The sequence below is a fragment of the Xiphophorus couchianus genome, chromosome 12 (assembly GCF_001444195.1).
Source record: "Xiphophorus couchianus chromosome 12, X_couchianus-1.0, whole genome shotgun sequence".
In the NCBI taxonomy this organism is placed as follows: domain Eukaryota; kingdom Metazoa; phylum Chordata; class Actinopteri; order Cyprinodontiformes; family Poeciliidae; genus Xiphophorus; species Xiphophorus couchianus.
In genome coordinates, this window is record NC_040239.1 from 5,531,305 (window position 1) to 5,545,272 (window position 13,968).

A 13,968-nucleotide genomic window follows, 5' to 3' on the forward strand; every position below is an offset into this window, starting at 1 on the left:
AATTGTGAAACTATTTAATCTCTTACTAAAACTTTTTCTCTTCATGCCAGATTGGATCAAGGACTAACAATTGCCTTTTTCCCTGGTAAAATAAAGGGAGAATCTCAGTATGTCTCACTGTTTAGAGGCTCCATCTTCTATTAGACTAAATATAAATAAATATTTGAAAATGACCTGGACTGAACCTTCTACAGCACACACTTTGTTTGCAAACTATAATAATAACCAACAGATAAAAAGCCTATACTTATGAAATCAAAGCTTTTAGTCACTTTGTTCAAACAATATCTGCAGTTGGTGACACTGTAAAAGAAAAACAGATGGCCATTATGTTTCTGTGCTGCCTTCTAGGGTTTAAATTTGTCGCATATTTCTAGTTTTGGTAATTTGACTATCATTTATCACAGGTATATAAACATCTTTATATTTATGCATTTCCCACGTGGTTTATTTGCATGTTTTTTTTTTATTCTGTTAAATCTTTATGTGCGGCTGTGAAATCCACTCCTGATGTTTTTAAATGCTTCTGGAACATTGTGATTTAGCACAGTAGTAAACGTAAAACACATCATTACTATCCTCCGCACCACTTCGGCTTCACACCTGTGTTGAAAAGCTTTCCTATATAAAGGTAAACAGCTTTTACATGTGATGCTTTGAGATACATCTTGGTTGCAATTAACACCTGAAACAGCTTTGTGTAATTGCACCATAAATATAGAAATCTAAAGCAACTTTAACGTAGTGAATCTTGAGATATGCATGTGAATATAACTTAGAAAACAAAAAACATAAACAGTTTGACATGTCCAGACCAGAGGAACTAATTTGAACCTGCGGCAGCATTGTAAAACTTGGAAACTGTACTTACCATGCCCGCTGAGAGGATGGAGCGATATTTAGGAGCCGTTTTACACACAGATTTAGATGCATGTCTCCACTTTGCTTCGGTGGGGTTCAGCGCTGCTCGGGTTTCCTCTCCAGCCCCTCCCATGGCTCTGAAAGCCTGACGAACCACAGACTTCTGCAGGTGTCTGTGGGGAAATGCTTTGGTTAGTTGACTCTACAACACAGAATTATGTTAGCGATGCCTGTGACTCGTCTCAGCTGACAAGCGCATTTGATGTTAATGAAGCATATATGAGGGTGCAGTTGTTTTTGTGGTAAAACACAATGTAATTACTGTTACACAACCAAAAAAGAAGAAGAGTTTCAGTTGTATTTTAAGTACAAGTTGTGAGATTTTAATTAAAAGTGTGAGGTTTGATTGTATTTGTCCCCAAAATTGTTGGCAACCACTGAGCTTTATAGATTTTGTTTTCTAATTATTTTAGCTCAGACAACAATAAACTTGTTTAACCTCATTTAAAATCTAGGTATGTTTTAATAATAATGAGTTTCTTGTCGCGTTTTAGTTTAATTGTGATGCCACCTTGTTTCCGCTTTCTGATTTGAATGCTAAATCAGTGCTAACTTCACCTGCTGTGTAGCTCATACACTGCAAAAACACAAAAAGTATTTTTTTAGTGCAGTTTCTAGTGCAAATATCTTAGTACACTTGAAATAGAGCAAAACTAACTCACAAGTAACTTTTTGACAGGACATAGGAGCTTGCTTTAGGTCAGTATATTTTCCGCTGGCAAATTATTTAACTTATAAAAGGTAAAAATGTCCAATTATAAGTGAAATATTCTGTTAGGGTGACAAGTATTTTTTCATCAATATTAAGGAATTAGTTACTTAAAACAAGCTTCAATGTCTTGCTGAATGGCTTAGTTGTAAATTAATTTGGTCTTATTTCAGGTATAGTAACATATTTGCACTAGAAACTAGGCCAAAAGTATTAAGATTTTGAGTTTTTGCAGTTTAACAAATAAAGTTATCCCATAGGTCTAAATTAATTATTATTTCTTTACAAGAAATCTTCACAGCTTGTTGTACGCATGTACTTGTGATTATTTGTCTAACAATAAGGCTCACCACCCAGGGTGGCATCTCTTTGGTGGCTGCAAATGACTAAGAAAGAAACATTATGTGCCAGTTGTTACCTGCAAAGAGTTCAGTGTTTCTTTTGGAGCATCCCATCAATTAAGGTCAAAGGTGGTTTAACATTTAAAGTTAATCTATTATATATAAGTGTAATATTCTTCTACTAAGAACAATCCAAGCTAATGTAAGTATATATGAATGTTCATTCATTGTTTTGGAATATTTTGTATTTATTTTTCTCAAACTTGTGTACATCATTATTTTGAACCAGATTTTGTGATGGACTCATTGCAATATGTTCAAATGTGTTTAAAACACACACGTTTCATATGTAGGATGTTTAACTTGGAAAATTGTGTGCGCATTGCATTTCTTATTTTACATATTTCATTTTGGGGCTTTTAAATGAACATTTTGTTGCTTAACTTGCAGGATATGTGGCCTGCATCACCTGGCAATGGAGCTTACAATAGAAATCCGTCCAGTTCTGCAATAAAGGGCGTTAAACCTTTTGTTAAATTTAAAATGTTCATGATTGTCTACTGTCATTTGAGAAATAAATACAGTAAATGTGAAACTGAGAGATGAATGCTACTGATTATCATACTATTTATTTAATACACGCTGCCTCACTATTTTGTCTCAATGTGTTATATATTTATAAACCTCTAGCATTCTCTTTTATTAAATACTGTACTCTATGTGAGTCCTGCCGTCTTCCCTGAGTTTTTATCCTGAACTCATTAGTCAGATTTACTGTTTTAAATTTTACATAAAATTTTACTGTTTTACATTTCTTATTTACAATACAACAATTTGCATCAAACTGAGGTTAAAGTGAAAGAATTACCCCTTTTATCCAGCAATTCCACTAGCAATTACTCAAATGTAATCAGAAAAAAAGCCACACCACAGAACCTCTTACATATCACCGAAACCCCAATATTTCACTCTATTTCGTCCTAACTGAGTGAATTGATCAGAGAAGTGAATCTGTGGCCATTTTCTGTGAGGTCGTGATAAGAGTTGGTTATACTGGAGCAGGAGGAAGTCACCTCTGTCTTATCAGTTTGTGCTGCAGTGAGACCAAGACGCCTCAAGCTGATAAGAAAGAAGTGTTGGGGTTGGAGGGAGAGAAGGGGGCCCTACCTGTCCCCCGTGAAGGATCTGGAGGAGGATGCGTACGACTCCGACCTCCTGTAGTGCCGCCTCCGACGTGAGGAGTGAGTCCGTGAACTGGTGGAGAGCAGAGAAGAAAAGAAAAAGAGGAGAAACGAGGGCTGAGAGTTGAAACAGAGATGAAACAGTTTAGAGATACTAAAAGAAAGCGGAGTTATAGGGAGATAGAACGGAGTTAAAATAAGCAGCTATTTAAATTCTATGCCATGAAAAAGCTTAAACACCCCTTGAATCTTTTTCACAATTTATTTAGTTACAACTGCGAACTTTGACAAAAGAAAACTATATCTAGTTTTTAAATCTTTTCATTACAAATAAAGATCTGAAAAGTGCGGCATATGTGTATTTAGTATGGAAGAGGGTAAGGACACTGAAAAAAACAACAACAAATTCTGACTTTTTTCTCAGAATTTTGATTTTTGATTTCAAAAGATCAAGTCAAAATTCTGAGATGTTTTTCAGTGCTACTAGCCCTCTTTCATAATTAAGGAGTCCTTATTTTGATGTCCCTAAATAAAATCTAGTCCAACCATTTTCCTCCAGTTGATGGAAAGATGGTTGGAAATAAATACAGGCTGATTGTGAAGGAAGATTTGACACTGCTGTGGAAGTTCACCTTTTAGCAAAACAATAACCCAAAACATTCAGCCTGAGCAACATTTGAACAGTTTACTTGAAAGGATAATCATGTTGGAATGGTTAGCGGGAATTCAGACATTAACCCACTGAGACAATGGATGCTATTAATTCAGCCTCACTCAGTCTGAGCTGTTTCACAAAGAATGTCGGGGAAAGATTAGATGTGCAAAGCTTGTAAAGACAAACAGCTCTGTGTTTACACAGGGAGACAAATACAAATGCCACATTTTAAGATTTTAATTTGTAAAAAAAAATCAAAAACAGTAAAACATTTTTGCTCCATCTGCATTTTCGCTCTATCTGGGTCTGCAGCTGATATACCTCTGAGGATCTTCCACATTGGCTCTTTATAACTCTGGATAAAAATGATAAAAGACCAACTATTGTTTTTAAGAATAAATACAATAAAACATGAAGATTTTTCAGAAGGTTTTCATTTTTTATAAGGAATAATTGCATAATTTCAAACTATTTTTGCCATTGGGTTCAAAACTATGTGATTTTGACAAATTAGCTATTCTCTTTTTACAATATTTACACGTTTTCTCTTATTTTAAAACCTAACAAAAGTAAAAAGAAAAATAGTAGTTCTTTAAAAATAACAACATATTCTATATAGTAGATATTAGTTTAAAATCACAATTTTTTTCACATTTGCAGCTCTAAACAAGTTTTAGTTAACTGAACTGGTCATTTGAATTGTAAAGGTTGAAGATCCTTGTTCTATTACCTAAAATACCAGTAAAATATATTAATGTTTGTGGTTGACCTGTGGAAAAAATAAGTCGACTAATTTATAAGGCACTATTACAAAACACTAATCTGGTTGAAAGTCAAATTAGGAGAAACTGCAAAATCACAGCATGAAATTGGCTTCAGTTACCCCCTTTTGATATTTGCTTTACTCTCTTTGTGGCTTCGGTGCTTTTCTCCGTGAGGGTTTGTTTTTATCGGCTTGAAGAAAATTTCAAAGCTGCATGTGTCTTTGGTTCCCCTACGGTGCCCTTACATAGTTGTAACATCTATGACAAGCCACAGAGGAAGGAAGGAAGGAAGGAAGGAAGGAAAGGATACTCCAGATGATTCTGATGCAACAATCACAGACTGACCTTTTCTTGTGCTTGCGTTCATCCTTCCTCTTACGTTTTAAACTTGAAGAGCTGGAGGGATCAAAAAGAGCAGAATAAGCCGGAGGTGTTTAACACTGACAAAGCCTTCACAGTCAGCCTGCCTTCTTGCTGATACACTAAGAATCAGGCTTTAAGGTGAAAATCCAGTAATCCTCCTGCATGCATGCCATTGTTACACCACATTTAAAACAGCAACGTATTCTAGATAAATAGAATTTATTTTACTACTACAGACAATACAAATATTAATGATAATACTAAACATAAAAATACCTGTGTTTTGACTTCTTAGAGGTATACCTGGAATGTAGAGAAAGACGATTTGAGTCACTTTTAAAAAAAATAAATCCATACTAACAATACTGTGATAATGAAGAAGACATACCTATGATGCTTGCTTTTCTTAGTGCTCTTCTTCTTCTTCTTTTTCTTCTTCCTCACTGGTGACAGACTGTGTGAAGGAGACCTGAAGGGAAACAAATGGTAATAATGAAAGATAAACATGAATTCTAATACTTCTTAATTAAGTTGAGTTTAATTCAGTTCACATTAAGTTGTTTTGAATATCAATATTTTACAACAAACCATTCAGTGGCATTACAGAGATAGATTTGTGTCCATTGGAATCTAGATGAGTTCAATAAAATCATTTTCAAATAGATACTTTTTAAACTCAGTTTAATCTGATTAGATGAAGGCAAATTGAACAAATTTCATTACATTGTGTTTATTTCAATGCAGTTCTGTTTACACCATAGTTATTCCTAATACATGCACCCGATTTCCATGCAATTTATCAAATTATCTTAAATCCAGTAATAGGTTACAATCCAATTGTTTTCAAATTAATTCCCTATTCCTTTGAAAACAGGGCTTTCCAATATTTATAGCAATAGTTGGAGCAATTTAATACATTTTGTCCTAGTTCAATCATATCATTTTCCAATTTAATACTATTTATTAAAAACAGACTAGTTCAAGTATAAATAATCCAGTTCTGTTGAACAACATAATTCCAAATCCATTGTCCATTGTATGCCGATTATTTCAAATGAATTCCAGTGTAATCTCATTAAGTATAATGTAAGTCGTTGTGGTTAATCAGACAATTAATTTAAAGTTGGTTCATTTAAGTTAAAATCAGTTTCATTCAAATTGAGCATTTCTACAGTTTCTTTAAAGGCAATAATTGAAAATAATTTGAAGTACCTGCAGTTTATTTCATTACAAATGATTGTGGCGCAATCTACAAAGATAAGTGAATCTAATTTTTTATAATTTATTTATTAATTTATTTCAGTTCAGTCCAAATAGAGAGTGAATACAGTGCAAGTCACTACACTTATAAATTAATTTCTATTATTAGTTTGATGCATTACAGTAAAATAGTATTATTAAAATGCATAAATACCTTCAAATCTTTGGTTTCATGGATTTACTGCATGTTCATTGTATTCTGCCGTTTCAAACACCAAAGGAATGCAACGTTGCAGAACTGGCAAACTTTTAAAACTCACCTTCTTCTTTTTTTCTTCCGCGCAGACTTTCTTTTCTTCTTCTTCTTCTTCCCTTTCGCCCGAGGGGAGAGGACACCATCAAAGGAAGGGCTGTGGGGCCGAAACAGAGAAGAAGGAAACATCTGCAGTCACTCGTGAGACATGATGGATGATGTTCAGCACCAAGACGCCAACAGAGACTAGTATTGCAGATTAATCTGAACCTATAAAATAATTACAAACCCTCAAAGAAAAAAAAAAGCAGCTATTTATGTACAGTATATTAGAGCCACTTCAGGTGGTGTTCAAACAAGATGTGCAGTCTTTAAACCTCTGGAGTAAAGATCTGTCCAGTTATATTAGGACATTGTTGGATTATGAAAAAAAAAACCTGCTCAGCTGGTAACTTTTCTGGCTTGTTTCATTTCTGTCAGCTTGCCAACTCCATGATTTTTTCAAATGTGATGGCCATTAGGTGCATGTTTCACCTGATTTAGCTGCTTATACTGAGATCCTAAACTGTAGAACCTACCTGCATTTGGTTTCTGTTTAAGGCTGTAATTGATCTCCATTTATCTGTCCTTCTGCAGACTGCCTTTTTTAAAAATACGTTCACTTGGACTTTTTAGATTCTTCATGAGTGTGCCACTTTTCTAACATTTTCATTGTATACATTTTCATAGTTCTCCACATTTAATGTCTACCACTGCACACTGTCTTCTGCCTGAACGCACATTTTCCTTCAAATCCTTATTATTCATCTTCCCCACTTTTACTCTTTTTTTGGACTGAATTTATCATTACACAGAAAAAGAAAACTGTCAAGTTCCTTCTTGTGGTCAGATTGATTAATTTCCAGATGCCCACCTTTTCCCTCTGTCTGAAAGTGAGACATCTGAGAAAGGAGATGAAGGGCTTCAAAAATCACCGAAGGCTTACTGAGCGGTCCTTTCAAGGACAGGAGCAAAGGCAGTTCGTGAGCGAGCCAAAAAAGTGATGTGAACAGAAAGGAGATTACATCACAATGAGGCCTGAGAAATTGTCAAGAATATGGGATGATTTTAAAAGGACACAAATTGTATCCTCTGTGACTGACTGATGGAAACTCAGGGTCTTCTCAACAACATAAACACTCCTAAAATACCTGCTGAATGTCTGATCTCTAATATTTTAACCATTTTACATGAAGAGAAATAGTTAGTAATCACAAACCACAACGGCGTTTAAGAAAATCCATCTTTAATGGATGAGTGAGACGGTCCTTTAAAATTTTTATAAGGATCCTGAAGGTGAGAGGACCAAAACGTTTGGCAGTAGACCCCCAAAAATCTTCCTCTTCTTTTAGCTCTAGATTCCTGTGGGGTTTTCATGACAACACAAGCAGATCCTCAATCCAGATTAAGGAAATTAAAGATGCAAAGTAACCATTAAACAGTATCTGCACAAGAATGACTTACAGACAAAATAAACCCCACGTATGCTCCATGTCACAATCTTGTTTTTCATGACTTTGCAAGGAAGCATCAAACATATGATGATAACTTTAACGTCTAATTAGAAAAAAAAAGATAATCTATACGGTTGTGATGGTATTCTGCATTGCTGTCATGACAAGGAGTCCCATAGAAAAAAATGTTTTCTGCATGGATTTGTTTCTTCTTTTTACTTGAAACAATGGACCTTACCAAGCTCCGCCCACAACCGACCCACGTGACCGCATGTCTCACAAGCAAAGCCTTGCGATTACTGCATCACTTCTACCGGATTTTCACAATATATCAGCTACTACAATGGACAGAGGAACTAACAAGTTCATGTCATCATCTGGGAGGAGGTTACTGGTTTCTCAGTCACAAGCTGGTTGTAAACCTGAGGCCAGCAGGTGTCAGTCAGTTATGGTAGATCTGAACTTTGGTTTGATGACGTCGATATGAGAAGCTACAGACTGATAGGAGGAACCAAAGAGCTCTGGAAAGGTAAAGGAAAATCTTCTGAAGTTGGGGTATAATTAATTTAATTTCACATAATTACCACGGTAGAAGCCATTTGTTTATGAAACATATTTGTTCTATTTGATGTTTGTTGTGAATGACATAAACTCACAAACGAACGAGGTCATTAGTCCAACGTTTAGAAACTACAGCGGCTGTAATGCGCCACAGCAAAGGGAAACAAAGGTAAAATAACCCGAACAGGTGATCAACTCAAAACCACTCCTACCTTTTTACTCTCTCTCTCTCTCTGTAGTTTAAGCACACCTGTTTCCGTGGCAACCGCCTGCTCCCCGCAAGACGAGCAAAGATTACTTTAAAAACATAACATTCAGTCCGTTACGATATCAAGTTTCCAGGCTTGATATGTATTTCTCGATCATTAATCAGCGCTTCCCTGAACACAGCGATGGTTGATTGACTAGCTGTACTTGGTGCTAGAGTGGCTAACACGAGTAACAGTTTAGTCCAAAGCCTTTTCTGCTCAAATAAAATCTTTAGTGTATGTCAGATACAGTACATGTTGCATATTGATCTGTTTAGCTAACGTAAGACTGTGTAGCAGACAGGCTTCAAGGTGTAGAAATTGTATCAGTTCTGCCTTTATGCTGTACTTAGCTAACGGGAAGCTAAGTGTGTTTGTGAGACGGCCACGCACGTGACCACGTAGAATGGACATCAGCCAATGAAACGCGTCCCCTCTGGTAAGGTCCATTAAGCTTCAGTCTGGGAGAGACGTCAAACCTTATGTGGAGATGCTTTCACTGGTGTTCCTAGTTTAGGAGGAACACCAACTAGTTCCTAGTTTAGGATATCGATCTGTCTGTCTGTCTGTCTGTCCACCTATTTGTCAATGCTATTGACAAGCTGCTGTATTTTGATTACAGTGTATGGAAAATGGCATTACCATGTGAAATAAACAACAAGTGCCTTTATAATAATATTTCCAGGATTTGTCAAAATGTGTTTGACAAATCCTATTACTGCTCATTCAAGAGTAATGCTGCAATTTATTTGCAATTTTAAGAGAAAAATGCCACTTTTTCCTGATTTTAAACAGGAGTGTTGGATACTGTAACATAGTGAACGCATAACGGAAACATGCAACCACTAAACTCTAGAGACTGTGTGCCAGTTTCGCTGGATCCACAAGAGTGTCCTGTAGTAATAAATGGCCCTGCTTGGCATCGTCGGCAGTTCAGGAGCATTAGGAACTGAAATGCATTAGACCTGATTAGACTCAGCAAGCCCAAGTACCCTCTCCTGATAATGAGAACGCTTTGTCACTCATTAACACTTTGACCATTCTGGCCTTGTAGTGAGAGAGCATTTGCATTTCTTCTGGCCAGCAGAAACGGTTTCTCTTGATGAGATGGAGGGAGCAAGGGAGCAGTCATTTTCCAGCTATGTAGGAATCGCAACTCAGCGCAACAATTGTGAATAAAAATTGGGATTTGAGGACATCTAATAAGAGCTCAGATTCATTTACCTACGGAGTATTTTTATTTTTTTCCCCCAATGTATTGAAATACTTTCTAAACATGTCTTTATATGTAAGCTACACACTTTCCTTGGGATACAGTATAAGTTGTGTTTCTAGGTTTCTGTCTAATGAGGTTTTTGACACTTAAGGTTTTTGACAAATAAATGCTTTAACTGATTCGCCTCCGTTTTTTTTTTTTTTTTTTGTAATTTGGTGCAAACTGTTCCCCAACATCTTCACCCGCCACCGTGCTTATCTGGTCGAAATATTTCATGACTGATCGAGACTCAGCATCTGACAAAACAAAAATCACAAATGAGGTTCCTCAAGTGTCTATTCTCTGACCTCTTTTACTCAATATTTAAATGTTCCACTTGTTTACAAGATATGATTAAGAAATCAGGCAAAGTTTCCTAATCATATCTGATGACACAGTTATATCCAGATTTGGGTAGTAACTAATTACAATAAGTCAACTACACTAACTTGAGTAACTTAAAAAAACACTTTTAGTGGTATTCTAACTATGCTGTAATTTTTACTTTTACTTGAGTAATTTAATTATGAAGTATTTCTACTTTTACATGAGTAAAATTTCTGGATTTTCTACCCACTGATTGAAGAACAAACATGTTTTAATCCAAAATTCACCAGACAGATTTTTTTTTTGTCTGATTTTATTTTTTGATATTTATATGAATTATTGTCATTTTCATCCATAACATATTAAATGTCCACTTATGTCTATTTTTTAAAGCATATTTTTAAATATTAAATTATTAATATTTTGATTAGTTACTCAGTACTTGAGTGGACTTTTTACCAAATACTTTATTGCTCTTAAGTAATTTCTTGGATGACTACTTTTTACTTTTACTTGAGTACTTGACTTTTTAGGTCAGAAAAGCAATTGCTTACAGATCAGGATTCAAGTTAACTCAATAAGGCCAAAACGTATATTAAATATGCTTTAAAGGTTTTGGCCAGTTTGTTATATTCTTTAAAATGTTGTCAGAACAAAGGGCTTACCTTGGAAACAGAACACAGAAAAACTGGAGTTTGACTTTATTTTTAGCATGTTTCATTGTTATACTGGTATTTTCACTGCTTTCTGTAGAAAATCAATCAGGCACCTGCAGCTGATCAAAATAATGCCAGCAGAGTTTTGGCCAGCAGCAGGAAATAATCCCAATCCTTAAATTACAACACTGGCTTCTTGTTTGTAAAGTGATTTAATTATAATTCAGGTTTGAAATGTACTGCAGACTCCTCAGGTCACCAGAGATATGATTACGAAAAAAATGAAACAAGGCAATACATCATGTAGTTTCTACTCCACAATACAATTTTCCTGAAAATATGTGCAGAAACTCCTTAAAAACAGTAGAATAAAGTGTTTAAATATTGTTGTTGTTTCTTTGGTGTATTTCTGGTCTTTAATGTGATTTTCTCTACCTCGGTTCTTTTTATAAGGCATTCTGAAATGCCGAGTGTACGCTTTCCCTGAAACCTGCCTAATATTTGCTCATTAAATCTGACATGCTGTCTTTAGAAAAAGCGAAAATCAGTTTAATTTTATAACTAATGTTTGATTTCTCCGCTGAGTTGAGCTGCTGCGATCCAATTAGCAAGATAACAATCCGAAGAGAAAGTGCTTTTCCCAACAGATGACGTTTCTTTCTGGCAGCACTTTGTTATTGAGACAAAGGGTTTGGAAATTTATGTAGTTAATTAGCCATTGAAAAACATAAATAAAAAAACACAAACGCAGTATTAATCATGCACTATTTGTAAAAGCTTTTGGGAAAAGCAGGATTCTTCTGCAATGCTTCCCGGAGGCTCTAGCCAGTGAACCCGCCACCTTGCAGTCAAAGGCATTGGTGGAAAAAGAAAAACTTATATCTCCTTTTATTTTTTTATAACACCACAACAGATGTCCAGTGTATGAATATACACACAGATTTATTATTACACCCAATTATAAATTAAATCAAGTTTTTCCCTCTATTATTTTTAATGCATCATAGACTAACAGGCTTAGGAAACGGACTTGAACAGAAAGGCAGGTTGTTGGACAAATTTACAAATGGCTGTGAAGTGGTGAGCTGTGCAGTGCTGGCTGCAGGTATTTAAGCAACACATATAGATGTCCAGAGTAGTTCGCTCTGAGCAATTAGAAGAGCCATAAAAGGGAATACTGTGACTGACTTTATTGTCATTTTGCATGCACAGGGTGTATACAGAACGAAATTTCGTTGCATACGGCTCAGGACAGTGTTTTGAGCTTCCAATGTTGTGAGGTTACTCCAGAATAAAATAAAATACAGTATAAAATATGAATATAAATCTAAATATAAAATATAAAGTGCAGGACTGACAGTAAAATAGAAGTTATTTAGTGCTGACTGTATTCTTAGAGATTAGACACTTATTGTCCACTCCAAAAAACCCCACATCACTCCATATAAGCAATATGAAAAATGTGTTGCTTAACAAAAACAAAAACAATCATGTGGTGAGAAATTAAAGGTTTTAATAAAGAGTTCCATTTTACAAAAATGTTTAGCTTGTAGAAAGATTTTACAATTGAGTTTGAAAATGTTGTAAAAAAATAAAACGCCCTTTCAAGTGGAAAAATAACTAATCAGAGGTTACATCATTAAAAAAAGGCAAGGCCGTAAATTTTCATGGAACTGTTCCACATATGCTGTGTATGAAAAACATAATGTTTTCTCTTAGTGGTTGAACGCAGTGAACAGTCGGGTTCCAGACCACCAGTAATGTCTGGGTTGTTGGTAATGGAGCAGCAGACGGTTGATGGAAGATGGCCCTAAAACATTTTGTTTCCTCTAGTAGTATGTTTTGGACACATAGGGGACCATTGTAAAGATATTACACACCGAGTGATGTGGCCCAATTTCCTGCCTTCATACCAGGCACAGTAGTTTGTGAAATAAGCTACAACTGCGACCTGTTAGGAATTTTAAACACACAGACGTCACAGAGGAACAATTTGGTGATGACGCAAAATCCCATTTCTCTCTTCGCACCCAGTTCTTTTCCCTTACATCCAGCTTTGTAAAATCACAAATGTTTATAAGAGGAGAAAGTGTAATTTTCTTAAAAATAGACATTTTTCAGAGCTACTTGCACAAAAAGTTGGGTGTATGAACAATTTTCTGGAAAACTGTTCTAGTTGTAAGTGTTTTTTTTTTTTGCCTGCCATTTGGTATTATTGTCAATCATGCGTCATAGAAAAGATAAGGTGAACACAGTCATATTTCTTAACAAAAAGGCCTTTTATGGCCACATAAGCCATTATAATGTGCACTTAGCTGGTAAATACTGTGCCTTCAATTGAGATGATCTTAGCAGGAGTTAATGGTGGCTTTCTGTGTAAACTGGGTAAGAATTAACCTCCTTATGCAAGATTAGAAGACCATGATTTAATGGAGGTAGAGGGTGTGAGAAATAAAATGTAATGTTGCAGGAATTATAGGCTGCTATACTGTGACATGTTGTATGACTTAGACTGGCTTAGGCATATATTTTCTCCCCAAAATGTTGCAATTTTATAATTAAATTTTGATGTATAGTGTCTGTTTTTGTCACAAAAACTCTGGAAAATGTAGCAGTCATTTGGTTTCTCCTTGGTGATAATATTAAATAAAACTCCCACTAATGTCTGTTTACATACAAGGAATTTGTAACACCCACAACGAATCATTTCTGCGAAACATTTTCTGATTTTACCATGAAACATGAACCATTTCTAGAGATTTAAATAAAATGTCACTTTTAAACCAAATATTTGCCAAATTAACCAGGTGTCTTTGAGCTGTTTAGACATTGTTCAGAAGTGGAAAAGCTAACCTAGTGAATTGAATTAAATAAAATAATAATAAACCAATATTGTAATCCGACCATTGTTAAATTATAAGCTTCAAAGCATGTGAAAACCTTGTTAAATCCAGTTATATTGTATGGATTTCTGGTTTAGGAGGAATTTTAATATGTTTTTGTTATTATTTTGACAGAAACAATGCTAACTATTTTTCAAC

General features: G+C 35.2%; 1 protein-coding gene across 1 annotated transcript in view; it reads right to left on the reverse strand.

The window, feature by feature from the left end:
• The window catches only part of srrm4 (serine/arginine repetitive matrix 4), a 57,660-nt gene that overhangs the window by 7,904 nt on the left and 35,788 nt on the right, over positions 1-13,968 (reverse strand). Inside the window, exons 3-8 of the mRNA XM_028033624.1 lie at positions 6,455-6,544; positions 5,323-5,403; positions 5,211-5,237; positions 4,917-4,967; positions 3,139-3,225; positions 872-1,034 (exon numbers count right to left, since the gene is read on the reverse strand). Coding sequence (XP_027889425.1) covers positions 872-1,034; positions 3,139-3,225; positions 4,917-4,967; positions 5,211-5,237; positions 5,323-5,403; positions 6,455-6,544 — 499 coding nt within the window. The remainder of the gene's footprint in view (positions 1-871; positions 1,035-3,138; positions 3,226-4,916; positions 4,968-5,210; positions 5,238-5,322; positions 5,404-6,454; positions 6,545-13,968) is intronic.